General features: G+C 40.3%; 1 protein-coding gene across 1 annotated transcript; it reads left to right on the top strand.

The window, feature by feature from the left end:
- Window positions 1-448: 448 nt before the first annotated feature.
- LOC101425959 (olfactory receptor 13A1-like) lies at window positions 449-1,381 on the top strand. Its single transcript, XM_004458813.3, has one exon. The coding sequence runs from the start codon at window positions 449-451 to the stop codon at window positions 1,379-1,381; it is 933 nt and encodes a 310-aa protein (XP_004458870.3).
- Window positions 1,382-18,697: the final 17,316 nt, after the last annotated feature.

The raw sequence follows: 18,697 nt of genomic DNA, 5'->3' as shown, positions 1-18,697 counted from the left end.
TGGCTCGCCTGAGCAGGAACACGACTCAATGAGGTTTGCATGTTGAGAAGATCAATATTGCTGCATGGAGAGTGGGGGGTGGGAGAGTGTGTCAGGAGGTGGTCATTTTGCCTGGAAGGAAGGGTAAGATAGGAGAAGGGAAAATGAAAGATGGCAGAGTGAAGGAAAAAGAGAAGATAGGAGAATGGAAGAATGGATGAGAAGGATGATGGGAAGATGATATGAGAATGGATAGGATGGTAGAAGCCTAGAAAGAATGACAGAGGCATTGGTAGAGAGCTGCTTCTCTTGGAAGCCATTTTTAGGGAGAGATTGTAATGTGTTTTGTGTTAAATGTGGGGGTGGGAACCAGTTACAAGAAGGTATCATGACCTACATACATTGTCCACTGCCTAAAACACCTTTTTTTGTAGCTCAACTGTGCATCTGACCAGACCAGTGAATGGCCATGAGTAACTGGACCCTGGTGACAGAATTCGTCCTGAAGGGATTCTCAGAAACACCACAGTTCCAGGTTCTTTTCTTTATTCTTTTCCTCTTCCTCTACATAATGGCCATCTGTGGCAACTCTCTCATTGTGGTGGCCATCAGCTTCAGCCCTGGTCTGCACACCCCCATGTACTTTTTCCTGGTCAACTTAGCTATGATTGATTTTTTCTGTGCCTGCACTATTTTGCCCAAGCTGCTTGAGATTCTGGTGGTGGAGAAGAGAACCATCTCCTATGTGGGCTGTATTACCCAACTCTTCTTCTTATCATGGTTTGTTGTAGCAGAGTTGCTTCTCTTCAGTGCCATGGCCTATGACCGCTATGTGGCCATCTGCCATCCCCTCCACTACAGCTCCATGATGAGTCCCCGAGTGTGTGTAGGTATGGTGGGAGCTGTGTGGGGCATCAGCTTATTAGGTCCTGGAGCCAATGCCATTCTAATATCACAACTGAACTTCTGTGGATCCCATGTGATAGATCACTTTTTCTGTGAGATCCCCCCTGTGTTGCTGCTTTCCTGCTCCTCCACATATCCAAATGATGTTGTTACATTACTGGCTGATATCTTCTATGCCATGTTTGATTTCCTATTCACCATGATGTCCTATGGCTTTATTATCTCTACCATCATGAAGATTCGTACAGCTGAGGGCAAGCGGAGAGCCTTTTCCACCTGTTCCTCCCACCTCATTGTGGTCACCATGTACTATAGTACAGTCATCTATACTTACCAGACTCCAGGATCCAGCTACTCCCCACAAGCGGGCAAGGTCATGTCTGTGCTTTATTCCACAGTGAGCCCCACCTTGAACCCTCTCATCTACACACTAAGGAACAAGGATGTCAAGACAGCTCTCAAGAAAGTCTTCACATTTTTAGCTGAGAAACTGTAATAACCTATTTTAAAGATAAGTGCTGGCACAGGGAAGTTTTAAATTCTAAATAATCACAAACTAGAATGTATTCATTGGGTGCTATTTTATATTGTTAAGCAAAAACTAAATCCACTGAAACACAGTTTCTAGACATTCTTGAAATTATACCAGCACTGAGGGGACTAGTAAGGGACCTATAAGCCTATTCCACAATTAACAAATGGAGAGTTTAAATACATAGATATTTCTATTAGCATTGTCAATAAGGCATACATTGTTTGATATAATGCAAAGTAAAAAACAGAATGTGGCATATTTGGATCCAATTGTAGGGGTCATTCATTACCAGACTCAACTGATGGGTAACAGCCATGAGGTTCACAGAACAATGGCAAAGTCTCCTCATACATGCATTATATTATAACCCTTGTTCTTAATGTCCCTAAGGGTTTGAGAGCTCCTACAGAGAAACCTGAGTCTTTCTAACATCACACAAATGTCAAGTCAGTGCAGGGGCTCAGTAAACAAAGGTTGAGTTGAACAGAACCACTGAGGAGTGGGGCTCTTGCTGATTTGGTAGGGGCAGATTTTGGAAAGGGTTGATGATGTTAAGGGAGGTGGAGTTAAATATGTTTAAGAGATTCAGAGGAAAGAAGAAACAAGTGCCCCAGAGGTGCTACAGCCATGGTGCTTTTCCTATATCATGTGGCCTTGGAAGTGTTTGTATGGGGAACATCTTGATAGCTCCTGTATGGGAGGAGATTAATGATGACACAAAGACCCACTAGAGAGTTTAACCTCTGAAGATCTGGAAGCCCTTCTCTGAGTATCTTCCACTAGAATTTCTTTCTGCCAAAAATACAATGCAGTATGTCACCTCTCCCCAAACCACATCATGACACAGAAGAGAGGTATAAGCGAAGTGTATAGATGAGGTGAAAAGGGGGATAGAAGTCTAAAGGAAGGATACAATGATGGAAAAATGGGTGGAAGGTTGTATGGTAGGATGGAGGAAGTGAGAGAGAAGGAAAAAAGCAGAGGGTAGAGGGGAAAAAGTGGATGAATATTTGGGATGTTAGAAGGAAGAATGCAATGGACAAGGAAAGAAGAAAAGGAACATGAAGGATGAAATTAATGAGAGAAAGAACTAGAAAGATGCTATGAAGCAGGCTATGTGGGTGTGTAGGGAGAGTGTGAGAAAGTGGAATGAAGGAGTTTGGTTGGGAGAAAGCGAATGATGAAGTGAAGAAGGAGCTTGAGAGTAGCAAGGAGGGATGGACTGAGTGGTGATTGACAGGAAAGTGGGATAGAAGGATGGATGCTGGCATAAAAATGAAGGTACATATGAGAGAAGGAAAATAGAAGATCAGAAGGATGGATGGAAATAGTCACAGTGTGGCTGAGACCTTGAGTGTACATATGCTCCCTAGAATACAAACCATTTTCTACTGACAATAAGATGGCTATAACACTGCTGATTCTAGCCATGATCAATTTGTTTGCACAGTGGAACATAGAATCAGTGTTCAAAATGGTATCAATATAGTCAACACTGAAACGTATGGATGCTTTTAGATGACTGTGTGAAAACATCAGTAAAGTGCTACTTCTTGTAGCTCTTTAGTAGAACCACAGACAAAGCTATCTTTCTCTGAGGTGCTACTGAAGTGGAATTGACTGTACATAGAATAGGAGTTCATAGACAAGGCAGAATCTTAACTTAGTTTCTGGGGTGCTCTTTGTAATCCCATGTTTCCCAAGGTTATGAAGATCATGCTTAGCAACCCAGCCTCCATAACATATTCACTCACACTCACACACAGAAACACACGCAAACCTCAGTGAACAATAAAATCACACCATAAACACATTTTATGCCCCAGTTACCCTGCTTCCTTCTATTCTCTCTCTCTCTCCTCCTCCCCTCAGGGCCCACAGTGACAACCAAGCTTCACTGCTTGAAGGACCAGTTTCACAGGTACTTGCAACAATGCTGAGGGCTTGACTGGGGGCAATGGAAGTGTTCTACGAGATTGCAATGATGGATATAGGGCATGTTAAATTTCACCAAAAATATATAAAGTTCTATAGGTTACATTGTAAACCATAATGTAAATAAAAATTTAGAAAATTGTACATTCTAAAATATAAACCATAATGTAAACCAAAATGGAACCATGTTTGGTAGCTATGTTTCAATATCTGTACATCAGCTGTGCAAGTATAAGATGAACATGTAAAAAGATCTTTGCTGGGGAAGAGGAAAAGGGTTTGATGTTGGATATATGGGAGTCCCCTCTATTGTATAGGTGACCTTACTGTGATCTAAAACGTTTTTGAAGACAAAATTAAAAATTAAAAGAAAGTATTGAAGAAGGAATGAGAGCAATTGCCTTACCACTGTACAAACAGGGCAAAATCTATTACAGCAATGAAAGGCAAAATGTCAAAAGCAAAGTTTTATGATATTTTTCATTTTTAATACCCTAATTTATTTTAGTTTTTCTAAATTATTATGTATTCTATTTAAAATCTTTAAACCTATCATTACTATTTCATTTTCCTACTAATTTAATTTGAAAATATATTAGGCTCCATTTTTGAAGAAGTTTTGGCAACTATGGCATGGGAGGAACACTGGTGTGGGGTGTTATTGATGGGGAACACATGGTTGGGAGGGAGTTCTCCAGGACATGTATATAGGGTATATAAAAATGTTTGGATATTCATTGGGTATTTTCATAGTAGTTATAGTTACAAATGACAACTGAGTTCCTAGCCAGGGGAACTCTTTCATATTCCCCAGTGGGACAGCAACAATCCCCTAAGTGCAAGGGCAAAAACCAGTGAAGAAGGATGCTCCAATGATGAACGCTTGATACTAATGACTATATTGTGAGTCTCTGTGTGTGAAATAATAACTAGGCCTAGATTTGCAGGGTGCCTAAGAGTTACCTTCTGAGAGCCTCCATGTTGCTCAAATGTGGCCACTCTCTAAGCCAAACTCAGCAAGTGAATGCCTTACCTTCCTCCTAGCATGGGACATAACTCCAGGGGATTAGCCTCCCTGGTGGCAAGGGATTACTACCAATCACTAGCTGGTGATGCAACTAGAAAAGACCTTGAATAAAAGGGGGGATAATGGCAAAGTCAAATGAATTTATATGGCTAAGAGTCTTCATAAAAGAGTCAGGAGGTCATCAGAGGGGTTGCGCCTATGCACATCTCAGCAGGATCTAAGAGACAGCCAAAGTAGATACAACCCCAGGTTCTGGTGCTCCTGAGGGCTATAGGGACACAGAGTTCTACAGTTATTGCAGATGGTGCTCAAATTCAGTGCCTTGTCAGTCCACCCTAATTTGTAATTTTTGTTCCTGAGTGTGATGAAGTTGGACTCAGATGTGACCTTTGTACACATGCCTCTTCTGTCACTTTTTCTGAACCTATGGTTGACTCTGGGGTTGGTGTATATTCAGGAGACTTGAATCTCTGGATTGATCATGTGCCAGCTGGGCTCTAAGCCTCAGCAGAGTTGCAACACCTACTCTCCAGTTCATTGGACTTACCCAGACCAGTTAACAGGGAGGTGAAGATGGTCAACCACCACACCAGGAAACCAAGAATGCCTACAACTGCAAGCAGGAGAATCACATCCATCAACTATGTGGGATCTAACCCCCCTCTCAATTTAGAGGTGGAATGGATATCACCATCCCAGGGTCCACAGGATGGAGGAATAAAATAGAGATTAGAGTGGATTTCCTTGTATTCTACTATAGTACTATTATGACTCTAGTAATTGAAGAAATCACATCAATGATATGAAGAAAGTTGCCATGGTAGTTGCCAAGGCAGGAAGAGGGAAAAAGAGATATGATGTGGGGGCATTTTTGGGACTTGGAGTTGTCTTAAGTGATATTGCAGGGACAGATGCTGGACATTATATATCCTGTCATAACCCACTGAATGAATGGGGGAGAGTGTAAACTACAATGTAAACTATAATCCATGTGGTACAGCAGTACTCCAAAATGTATTCACTAAATGCAATGAATGTATCACAATGACACAAATTCCTTTGCTAAAATTACAATAAGTCTATAGTAGAATACCAGTAAGTCCACTCTAGTCCATATTTGATTCCCCCAGTCCTCAGGATTCTGGGATGGTAATGCCCACTCCAACTCCAATTGAGAGGGGACTTTGATCACATATGGCTGATGGATAAGACTGTCTTACTTGCAGTTGTAGAGTCTCCTGGTTCTTTGGTATGGTGGCTGTCCATTCTCACCTACTTGTTAGTTGTCCTCATGAGTCCAAAGAACTGGAGAGTAGGTGTTGCAACTCTGTGGCACCTCAGGGTCCAGCAGGCACATGGACAGCTCAGAGATTCAAGTCTCTTGGATGTACACCTACCAACTCCAGCACCAAAGTTTTCCCTTGGGCTTTTTATCTCTTTGTCTAGTTCCCTCCTGATAATGCTCTGAAGCCTCCTGCTCTGTATGTTCCCAAAACTGTTCACTCAGGTAGGATCTTGTCATTCTTCAGATGTTTGTGTGTGTGTGTGAGAGAGAGAACTGGTGAGTGCCCACTTATACCAATGCCATCTTGCTGGATTCCCTCAGTGTTGTTTTCACATGACTGAAATCACTGGAAAATGCAGCATTTACTCTTGATATCCCCTATTGCTGGGTGTGTCTCTGAGCACTCTTCTAGGAGTAATTAGATGGTTTTCCTTTTAACCTGATGTCCTTCTTCTCTTGCCTTCATCTCTGATAGTTCTATGCTAATTAATTCACTGTTTTGTGCATTTAATCTATGTATCATAATTTTATAAACCATAGCATTGGTCAATAAGGGAGGAAGCAAAAAGAGGAAAAAGAAAGAGAAGAGGGTTGCTCACTAGGCCAAAGGGGACATCATGCATAGCTCTATCTACCCTGCCCTGTGTTTGGCCCCCAACCCTGAGCAGCCACATTCCCTCCTGTCTGCCCTGGTCTTGGCCCTCATACCAAGATGCCAACAACACAAAATGATCTAATGGGTCATCAGTCTGAGCATTCCACATCTGCATAGAAAAGGAATGACCTGAATTGCAACATTTTGAACTCAGGCACCTGAGAGGGATTGACACCTTGGATGGCTTCTTTCTCTCCTCTCAGATCCACAATGGACTTCCCCTAATCTGCCTGTGCCTTGTCAAGCTTTAACCTTTCATGAGGGCATTCCTATATCACAGAAACAGAGAATCATCTCTACACTGTACCATTATGTTTATAACATTTAATGAACATGAACTCCTTCTTAAACTATCATTCCTGTTCCAAACAGACACTCTAGATCTTCATTCATTCAACAAATATTCCCTAGAGTGACGTCTTTTTCATATCCTAGCATGGATAATAAGTGGACTGGGAATCCTTGAAGACATGGCTCATGCCTTGGTTATCTCCACAGTCCCAGAATTTAATGCCAGAACCTATCTTATATTCTGTTACAACAGTTAAATGATGGAAAAAAACATCAATATTAGCAACCTCAAACACATAGTTTAAAATGTGAGCAATTCCTAAAGATATAGCACTTGAAATATAAGAAAGCTAAACTCTGGACTAAGCTAAGAAATGGACTTATGGGTGATTCATATCAATTTAATATATGCTTCCTATAAATTATACAATTTTTTTTTCCAATCTTGTATATTTCAGGAATGATCTCTTAATCTTATCTTTTAAATTTAGGTTTTAAAGATAAGAAATCCCATAATATTTGCTTTGTTAATTGGCCATTTTCAAAGTGACTACCATCTTTATATTCCTACTAATTGATTATTCTTAGAAACTGAACAAGAGATGATGAGGTATCAATTTTCAGTATGAAATAATTAGTTATTAGTCAGCTACATGGATGCTTTCTAAAGCACTTAGCAGTGGAAGGATATATCATAACCCTCCTGAGGCACTGAGGACTGTGGGGCAAGCGGAGTCCAGTCCTCACTTCAGCAGATACTCACCCCTTTGTCTGGCAAACTGCAGATGATCCCTCAAATTCCAGTCTTCCATGGAAACACTCTATTCAGGCACTGTTTCCATTAGGAGCTTTCCTACTGGCTTGAAGAAGGTTGGTTTCTCATAAAGATATATTTGGGGCTGGGTCAGAAAGGAGTGATTCCAAGGGGAGTTTCTCTCTCTGTCTGGCTTTCAGGCCCCTCCAAATCCCTAAAGACCAGGGACAAGAACGATGCTTACCTGCAAAACCTACCCAATCTTGGGTAAGGCCTGAGGAGTTCTTCCCTGAAATCATGAAAACTTTCTTGCAGTACCTCATGCATCAGTAGTGTTCAGTGATTTTAAAGGATTGAGTTTTGAGAGTAATCCAAATTTTGTGACATAGTTAAATCAACCTCCTTTCTAGCATGACAGAAACTGGGACATCTGGGGAGAAAGCTGTGGAGTCCAGCATTTTGAACATGGGCTTATGAGTAAGAATATTTTAAGTAAGTCTGTTGACTCTGACTTTTCTTCCACTCATATTTTTCCTTATTTTAGTTGACTGGAATTCAGATTGTGCTGCAGAATGAAATAAAAATATTTTGAGATAATGTGGGAGGTCAAACCCAAAGGGACAGCATGAAGGTGCTTGGGGTGAATGAGCTGTTTTGTGTGGGTTGTGGTGGTGGTTACATGGCCCTGTGCTATGGTCAAAACCTTAGACTGGTGGATTCAGCACAAGAGTGAATGTTGAGTTGGGTTGAAGTTGACAGCAGATCTGACAAAGGAATCTAACTTGTTATACAGAAAGCACGTGGCCACTGGAGGCAGTGGGAGGAAAGGAACTGTTATAATACTTTGGACACCTCTGTTTTGACTGGATTCTTTAAGACTAACAGAAAAAACAACTGCAAACCAGCACAGTGCTCTCCAGCACAGTGCTCTCTTTGGTAAATTTACTTCTGACTGTGTGGTAAAGGTTAGCAATTCAGAAACTACTATTTTTGTATTTGACCACTGGTCAAACTTTATATATATTTACTCAGTGAGAGTTGAGTTTCCTCCTTGTCAGAGAAAGAAATTTAAAAAGGTTCAAATAAGTACTTATTTATTTGAATATCTAATTATAGATTCAAATATTGGAATCTATAATTAGCGTTATACCAATTAAATGTATTTCCAGAGAATGAAATCCTTGTTCTGTTCACATGCCAATTGAGCCCCAAATCTTAGCAGACTTGGAGCCAACACCTACCCTTCAATTCATCAGGCTCACCTGGTGTAGCAGTTTGATATTATCAATGAATTCCAAAAAGAAATATTGGATTATGTTTGTAAACATCTTTTCCTCTGAGCATATTAGATTATATTGGATTCATAGGTTTACTTGATTAAGTAATTATGTAAACCTCTTGTGCCAGTTCACCACCCTTTGGTGGGTGGAGACTCACAGATAAAAGGCACAGCAAAGGACAGAGTTAAGGTTTACTGATGTTGGAGTTTTGATGTTGGAGTTTCATGCAGACTTACATCCAGATTTTGGTTTCTAAATACAATTTTCTAACAAAAATTTTTCTAACAAAAAACCTGGGGTTTCTTGGAGAGGATAAACCCTAGCATGGGACAGAGAAAATGTGAGATGAGCCTGGACCATCTCTTAAGGGACAGGACATAAGGAAATGGTAGGGTTCATGTTTTTTAACTCATTTTTTAAAATTAAAATTAATAGATTACACAGATTACATTAAAAAACACGAGTTTCCCATATAACCCGCTCCCCACCTCCCAGCCACATCATTTTTGTAAATTGTACTTTTTTGAAGTATGCACATCAAAAAAGTTTACGTTAAAAAACATAAGAGGTTCCTGTATAACCCCCAACCCCCTACTCCACTTCTCCCACACCAGCAACCTCCCCGATCATTGTGGCACACTGATCACATTCAGCAAACACATTTGGAAGTACTGCTGAACCACATTGGTAATGATTTACCCTGTAGTTCACACTACTCCAGTACATTCAGTGGGTTATGGCAGGATATATAATGTTCAGCATCTGACCTGCAGTACCATTTAGGGCAAGTCCAAGTCCTGAAAATGACCGCAAATCTCTTCTTCCCTCTCCCTGCCCTCAGCAACTACCATGGCCACTTTCTCCAGATCAATGCTACAGTTTCTTTCATTACTAGTCACAATAGTTCTATAGTAGAGTATCAGTAAGTCCACTCTAATCCAGATTTTATTCTTCTATCCTGTGGACCCTGGGATGGTGATGTCCACTCTACCTCTATATCAAGAGGGACTTAGATTCCACATGGATGATGGATGCAATTCTTCTGCTTGCAGTTGTAGGCACTCTTGGTTCCCTGGTATGGTGGTTGACCATCTTCACCTCCCTGTTAGCTGACCTGGGTAAGTCCAATGAACCAGCGAGTAGGAGCCCAACTGGCACATGGGCATTTCAGAGATTCAAATTCCCTGAGTATACACCACCACTAGCACCAACCAGAGATTCAGTAAAAGTGACAGAAGAGGCATTTGTAGAAAGGTCACAACTGAGTCCAGCTCCATCACACTCAGGAGCACAAATTCCAAACCAGGGCCCACTGATATTGCCCAGATCTCCAAATCCATTTGCCATTACCATATACTCTGTAGCTTTCAGGAGCATTGTGGTACTGATGATTGTATCTATTCTGGCTGTTTCTGGCATTCTGCTGAGGTGTGCATAAGTGTGACCCCTCTATTGACCTCCTGACTCTTTTTGGAAGACTCTTAGCCATAAAACTAATTTATCGTTGACAGTTCCCCCCTTTATTCAAGGTCAAATAGCAGTTTTTAATACATGATCGTATATGTAGGCTGAGATATTCTCTTCATCTGAGTTGACCCTTTTATTCAAGGTCTTTTTCTATTTGCATCACCAGTTAGTGATTGGAGGTAATCCCTTGGTGCCAGGGAGGCTCATCTCTGGGAGTCATGTCCCACACTGGGGGGAAGGTAATGCATTTACATGCTGAGTTTGGCTTAGAGAGTGGTCACATTTGAGCACTTTTGAGCTCTCAGGAGGTAACTCTTGGGCACTCTGAAGCTCTAGGACTAGTTAATATTCCAGGTACAAAGGCTCATAAGCATAGTCATCAGTATCAAGGGCTCATCATAGAACCATCCTTCCTTGTTGGTCTTTGCTATTGCACTTGGGGCATTATTGCTCTTCCATTGAGAAATGTGACAGAGCTCCCTCAGTAGTTTTGATGTTGGAATTTAATGCTGAAGTCTTAAGCTGGAGCCCTGAGAAGAGAAGAATCCTAAGCCTGAAAAGAAGTAAGCCCTGGGAAAAGAGGAACCCAGGAGACCAGAACCCTCACAGACATTGGGAAACATCTTGCTCCAACATGTGAAAATAGACTTTGGTGAGGGAAATAACTTATGCTTTATGGCCTGATATCTGTAAGCTCCTACCCCAATCCTGCCATAACCCACTCAGTGGACTATACTCATCAAATGCAATGAATGTACCACACTAATGAAAGAAGTTGTCAATGTGTGAGAGGTGGGGTGTGTGGGGAGTGGGACATATGGGTATCTATTGTATTTTTCATTGTAACATTTTGTGTTATCTGTGTATCTTTAAAAATGATAATAAAGAATGAAAAAAAAAAAAAACCAAAAAAAACTACCACAACCAAATTCTGATATTCTTGCATCAGCACGCTTTTGGCTGACTAATACACCTGGGAAAACTAACAAAAGGATGATGATGGACAATGCCTATCCCCCAAAACAGAGTATCTACAACTGCAAGCAAGACAACTCCACCCCTATGCCCCATGGATCTAAGCCTGCACTCAGTTGGGAGCAGAGTGGACATTACCATCCCCAAATCCTCAAGATTTAAGAATGAACAAACATACAGGGGACTGCCACCATTGACCAAAGTAGACTCATTATTCTGGTAATGGAAGAACTTGTAACATTGCTATAAAAATAGTGGTCACCAGAGGGTTCTGAGGGGAGGGGAAGGGAAGAATATGTGGATCATGGAACGTTTTTTGGACATTAGAATTCTTCTCTATGATATTGTAATGATGTATATAGGCCATTATACATTTTGTTGAGAGCTTGAAAATTGTATAGTGCAAATTGAAACCATAATGTAAACTATAGATGATGGTAAGTAGACATGCTTCAATACGTTGTCATCAATTTTAACAAATATTCCACACTAACGAAAGATGTTATTAATGAGGGGAGGGAATGGAGTACATGGGTATATATTGGTATAGTTTGATGTAACTTTTCTGTAATCTAAAACTTCTTTAAAGATTAAGCTAAAAATGTTACTTAAAAAAGGGTCATCCATTCTGACATGGGAATCGACAGACAGCTGGAAAAGAATCAATATGGTTAAAAATCTAAGGAGGTTTTCGGAAGAAATTGTAGCACTGATGTGGAGAAAATGGCCAAGGTAACTGCTGAGGGTAGGAAGAGGGAAGAAGAGACATGATGTGTGGGCATTTTCAGGACTTGGAGTAGTCCTGGGTGGTATTGCAGGGACAGATGCTGGACATTGTATGTTCTGCCATGGCCCACTGGGTGGACTGGGGGAGAATGTAAACTACAATGTAAACCATTTCCATGTGGGGCAGCAGTGCACCAAAATGTATTCACCAAATGCAATGAATGTCCCATGATGAGGAAAGAGGTTGGTGATTTGGGAGGAGCAGGGTGAGGGGGTGGGGGTATGTGGAGACCTCTTATATTTTTAAAATGTATTATTTTAAAAAAATAAAAAGGGAAAAAAATCTAAGGAGTATGGAAGAGTGATTGTCATAAAATAGGATTGCTCATTTACATTTCATAATATTTCCTTGACTCAAGCTTTAAGGAAGAAAAATAAAACTAAATCTCAAAAGGACTTTTAATAAATGTGTGGCATTAACAAAAAAAGGTGAGTGGTGAGGCCAGAATAAACCCTGTGGTGTTGGACTGGAGTTAGGGCTAATAAGAATTTATGCTTTTATATATAAATATCTATATATCTATATATGTCTATCTATATTAATCAGTAATAGCTCTAGATAAGTTCTATGCATGGAATAGAAATCATATATACTGTCTCTATCCAATTGAGATGGATCTAAATGAGGGAAACCCCCAATAGCAATGGGCAGACTTACATCCAGGTTTTGGTTTCTAAATACAATTTACTGACAAAAAAACAGGGTTTCCTGGGATGGGACAGAGAAAATGCAAGATGAGCCTGGACCATCTCTTAAGGGACAGAACATAAGGAAATGGTGGTACTCATATTGATTATGGGTCACAGCTATGTGCTCACACCATCTAAATGAGAGGACCTGGAACTGGACTCCCAAGGGAGCTACTGACTTTCTGTGATGACATCACACAGCTCAACCTTCTCTATTTAAACCAAGGTGGCCTGAGCCTTCCATGGACCCTGAGCAGAAAGACCATGCAGACTGGAGCCTGCTTGACCTGGGTTAGGACCTGGGGAAGACTTTGCCCTGTGATAAAGGCAAAGAAGTTTTTCCTCATTGCACTGAGCAAAGTCTTCATTGGGTGCATAATAGCACAAACTGAGCATTTCAGAGTTGATTTGTTTCAGGAGCTTATCTGGAATATCTCATTCACTCAAAAAATCCTTTAATGTTCATTGCTCTCAAAAATAAAATGCTGTTTGACCTAAAGTAAAGGGGAAATGGAAAGGACAAATGAGTTCATATGGCTATGAGTCACTAAAAAAGTCTGGAGGTTGTCAGAAGGATTGCCCTTATGCACACCTGAGCAGAGTCCCAGAGACAGATAAAGTAGATACAACCCCAGGTATTGGTTGTTTTGAGGGCTAAAGAGACCCACAGGTTCTATGGTCATGGCAGATGGAGTTCACTGCCATGTCAGTTGGCCCTTCTTTGGAGCTGGTGTTTCTGCGCAATGGAGCTGGACTCAGATGGGATCTCTTTTCACAAGCCTTTCATGCTACTTTACTGGAATTGTAGTTGGTGCTGGGGTTTAAGATATATCTAGAGGATTTGAATCTCTGGACTGACAATATGATAGCCAGGCCCTGAGCCTCAACAGAATTCAGCTCCTACACTCTGATTTATTGGACTTACCCCACTCAGCTAACATGGAGTTGAAGAATGTCAACCACCACACCATGGAGCCTAGAGTGCCTACAACTGAAAGCAGGAGGATTGCATCCAGTATCCATGTGGAATCTAAACCCCCTCTTGACATAGATGTGGAATGAACACAACCAAGCCAAGGTCCACAGGAAGGAGGAATACAGTAAGGATTAGAGTGGACTTAATGATATCCTATTCATGAACTTTTGTGGTTAATAATCAAGAAACTGTGGCCTTGGTGTGGAAAAAGTGGCCATGGTGGCTGCTGGGTGCAGGGAATGGGAGGAAGAGATGAGATGTGGAGGCATTTTTGGGACTTGGAGTTGTCTGGGTGGTGCTGCAGAGACAATTACCGGACATTGTAGATCCTCCCATGGCCCATTGGATAAAATGTGGGAGAGTATGGGCTATGATGTGGACCATTGACCATGAGGTGCAGCGATGCCCAGAGACGTACTCACCAGATACAATGGATGTGTCATGATGATGGGGAAGAGTGTTACTGTGGGGGGAGTGATGGGGTGGGGGCAGTGGGGGTGAATGGGGACCTCATATTTTTAATGTAATATTTTTTAAAAAATGAATAAATTGAGTAGAATTTGAAAAAAAAATATATTTTGGGTCCTGGTCTACGCGCGAGAGTCTTGGAAGTCACCATTCCCATCCTAACAACAAGAAACAAGCTGAAAATACTGAAAAAGAGCTCCTCTCTTAGGTCTATCAATAAATAGAGGTCATAGGACAAACTATTGCTCCCAAACAGGAGAGAAATGGATTACGAGAACCACAGCTTTCATGGAAGTGAAGCTCAGGAACAGAAGCTCTCTATTGGAACCAGGACTGGTAGCTGTGGTTGAACTTAAGTAACAAATAATTGAAGGTCCAGTGTGAATTAGCTTGAGTGTTAAAGACTCTTGGGAGAGGCAATTTTAGCTGGTTCCCACATTTCCCTGAGTTTCCCCAATAGGAGTTATACAAAGTTATCACTGTGAACACCAGAAAAATTCCCCTCATGTTTCCAGCAGGAGTAAATGAAAAGTAAACATTTTGAAGTATACCTAGTACAGTTTGTTCCCTTTAACAAAGGACTGAATTCAAAAGAAAATATTTTACCAGGGCCTAAGCAGTGTGGGAGAAGGAAAATACTAAATTCCAGCCCCCTCTAACCCTGAAAATGGGGTAGGGAAAATAGTAAACTCAAGTCGTCTCTAAACTACAACATGGTAATAAAAAAATACCCAAAAACCAGTGCTTCCAGACTTCCTCTCTCATCTTAGAGAGTATAAGCAGAGAAGCATTTGTGAAGTTCAGAACAGACCAACAAAAAGATTGATATTAAAATATAGTTTACAGAACTCTTCCCTTCCCCCTACCCCCCCTTACCACTATATCAATAGGGTCCATGTATAATTGAAGGAGTTTACAATGGAAGGACTACAAGGCTTAGAACTTATCCAAGAAGAATTATCTTGGAAAAATTGAAGGCAACAGGGTATACAAAAGCAAAGACACCAGAATAGATATTCCCCTTGACACCTGCAGCTACAACAAGAGTCTAACTCTTAGCAAGGTAAACATAAAATCTCACACTAAATATCTATTTTCCTTAGCTCTTTTTACCTGTTACATCATGAACAACTTTCAGGGGAAAAAAAATCACGAGGCATACTAAAGGTAATAAACACAGCCTGAAGAAAAAGATGACACATCAGAACCATATTCAGAGATGACAGAGTGGCTAGAATTATCATACTGACATTTTAAAATAACTATTTTTAATGTGTTAATATATGTACAGAAAAAATGGACAACCTGCTGGAAGAGATAGGTGACATAAACAGAGAGATGGAATCTCTACAAAAGAATCAAAAGGAAATTCTAGAAACCCAAAACACGGTTACAGAAATGATTGTGTTTGATGGGTACATCAGTGAATTTGGACACAGTAAAGGAAAAAAAAAAAACAGTGGGATTGAAGACATGGAAACAGAAACTTATACTGTGTAGCAAAGAGAAAAAGAATAATAAAAAAGATGGAAAAAATTATCCACAAAACTATAGGTTAATTGCAAAAGTTACAGCATACACCTAATGGGAATAATGAAAGCAGAAGAAAGAATGGAATGCAAGAGCTATTTGAAGTAATAATGACTGAGAATTTTTCCAAATTAATGACCTATTCAAAACCACATATTCAAGAAGCCCAGAGGTTGCTAAATGGGATAAATACCCCTGACAGGTCTATGCCCCATCTCTAGACCCCAACCTGCAAATGTCCATGACTTGCAGAGGTTGCAAGTTTATTATTAACGTGCCCCATTGTGGAAGTGTGACCAGCCATTTACTGAGAAAGAGCCACATTCCATGACATAGAGCAGCCCCCCATCCTGAGCCTACATGTCCAGATATAGTTCATTTCCTCACAAGACTAGACAAAAAAGCCACATGACCCCACCAACCCCTCCTGCATCCATAAAATTCTCTACCCCTAGACCACCACTCCCTAGCTATCCCTACAGGCTCTTGGGTAAGACCCAAGCCCCAACCTAATTCCACTGACTAAGTATGTTCCCACCTATAGATGTACTGTATAAATTCATGACTGCCTCTGCCAGGGGTGGGCTAAAGTTTCTATCTTCAGACCCCTTCCTATTTGATTTTCTCAATAAATCCTTACCTGTAGTTGCCAGTCTCCATGTCCCAATTGTCTCAGTCCAGCATCTAACACCCCCAAAATCTATAATATAATCAAATTGTACACTTAAAATGGCTAAAATGAGGACTTTTGGAACTATAAAGATTGTATACTTAGGCATATCATGTTCAAATTGAAGGAAATCCAATGACCAGAAGAAAATGCTGCGAATTCCAGAGGCAAACAACAACAACAACAACAACCCTTCACTTTGTAGTAACAGGTATAGTATTACATCAGATTTCTTTTCAGAAACTATTATAGCAAGAAGAGAATGGAGTGAACTAATAAAAATATCAAAGGAAAGAAAGAGACCACCAACCTATAATTCTGTATCCATCAAAATTATACTTCAAGAGTTAAGGAGAAATAAAGACTTGCTCAAACAAATAAAAATTGAGGGAATTTGTCTCCAGTAGAGCTGCCTTGCAAGAAATGTTAAAAGAAGTTTTTCATGCAAGGAATATAATATAGGTTAAATACCTGAATATATATTAAGGAAGACCATTCAAGAAGGAAAACAAAGTAAAATAAAATATTTTTCTCATCATTAAATTATCTAGCAAATAACAGTTTGTTCAAAATAATAACAGCAATATATTGAAAAATTATATCTAAGCATCAGTGAAAAGAATGACAGAAATGTTGAAAGGATGAGGGATGAATTGGGAATGCTGTTTAATGTACTTACGTTACACCCAATGCAGTATAGTGTTATTTTAAAGTAACCTTAGAAGTAAATGCATATTGGCAACTCTATGCCAGCAACTATAATAATTCTAAAAAGGAGTATAATTGAGAGGAGAGAAAATGAAATCATATTAAATCTCGAATGAAAGCATAGATGGCATACAAGAGAAGAATACAAAAAGAAGCAGCAAGGCAAGGAATAGAATACAGTTACAAATATGGTGGATATTAATGAACTACATCAATTATCATTTTAAAGTGGTCTAAGTACATGAATGAAAAGATGGAGATTATCTTAGTGGATATAAAACAAGACCCCACTAGAATTGTCTACCAGAAATGCTCTTTAAATATTAAGACAGATTTAAAGTAAAAGGATGGAGAATGATATACTATGCTAACACTAATCAAAAGAAAACTGAGTTAGTTATGTTAATTCAAGAAAAGATTTTTGAGCAAGAATAATTTTCAGGGATAAAGAAGGGAATCACGTAATGGTAAAGGGGTCAATTCTCCAAGGAGGCTTTTTAATTTAATTTAATTTTATTTATTCATTTTTAAAAAAAAATATTACATTAAAAAATATGAGGTCCCCATTCACCCCCACCACCCCCACCCCACCACTTCCCCCACAGTAACAATCTTCCCCATCATCATGACACATCCATTGCATCTGGTGAGTACATCTCTGGCCATCGTTGCACCCCATGGCCTGTGGTCCACACCATAGCCCACACTTTCCCACTTTCCATCCAGTGGGCCATGGGAGGATATACAATGTCTGGCAATTGTCCAAGGAGACTTCTTGATCTTTAATGTGTTTGTGCCTAAAAATGAAAGCTAAAACACATGAAGGAAAAGTGATAGAGATGCATGAAGATATAGACAAACCCCTGGGTACAGGGCCAATGACTAGTGATGGAAGATGGTCCATTGTTGGGCCCTTGTTATTGGTGACTGTGTGTATGAAACTTTACTCTTGAAATTGAAACTTAGCCTCATTTTATAAGATGCCTAAGAGTTGCCTTATGAGAGCCTTCTTGTTGCTCAAACGTGGCCTCTCTCTAAACCAAACTCAGCATATAAATACATTACCTTCCCCCAGTGTGGGACATGACTTCCGGGGATAAGCCTCCCTGGCACTGAGGGATTACTATCAAGTAACAATGCAACAGGAAAAAGACCTTGACAAAAAAGGGGAAAAGGTAAAGACAAATACATTTATGTGGATAAGGACTACAAAGTGAGCCAGGGGTCATTCCATAGTTTATGCTTATGCATGTCTCAGCAGGATTTCATTGATGTCAAAGTAGATACTACCAAAAATAACAGGGCTCCTGAAGGCTCTTGAGACTTCCAGACACTAGAGTTAGGGCAGATAGCTCAGAAATTTGGTGCCTTGCCAGTGGGCCCTACTTTGGAATTTATGCTCCATAGTGTGATGGAGTTGGACTCAGTTGTGGTTTCAGTATGCATGGCTCTTCTGCCTCTTCTATTTGAAGCTATAATTAGTACTAGAGTTGGTAGGTGTACATCCAAGAGACTTGAATCTTCGGGCTGTTCATGTGCCAGCTGAGCCCTGAATCTCAATGGAGTTACAACATCACTCCCCAGTACATTGGATTGGTTTCACTCAGGACAACTAACAAGGAGGTGATGATCAATAACCACCATACCAAGAAACCAAGAGAGTCTAAAATTGCAAGCAAGAGAGTCTCTTCCATAGGCCCTATGGGATAGCAGCCTCCTCTCAATTGGAGGTGGAGTGGACATCACCATCTCAGAAGTCTCAGGATTGGGGAATGAACTA

This window comes from Dasypus novemcinctus, chromosome 6 (genome assembly GCF_030445035.2).
Source record: "Dasypus novemcinctus isolate mDasNov1 chromosome 6, mDasNov1.1.hap2, whole genome shotgun sequence".
NCBI lineage: Eukaryota > Metazoa > Chordata > Mammalia > Cingulata > Dasypodidae > Dasypus > Dasypus novemcinctus.
The sequence above is the reverse complement of the archived record's forward strand: the minus strand, read 5'-3'. Positions and strand labels throughout refer to the sequence as shown.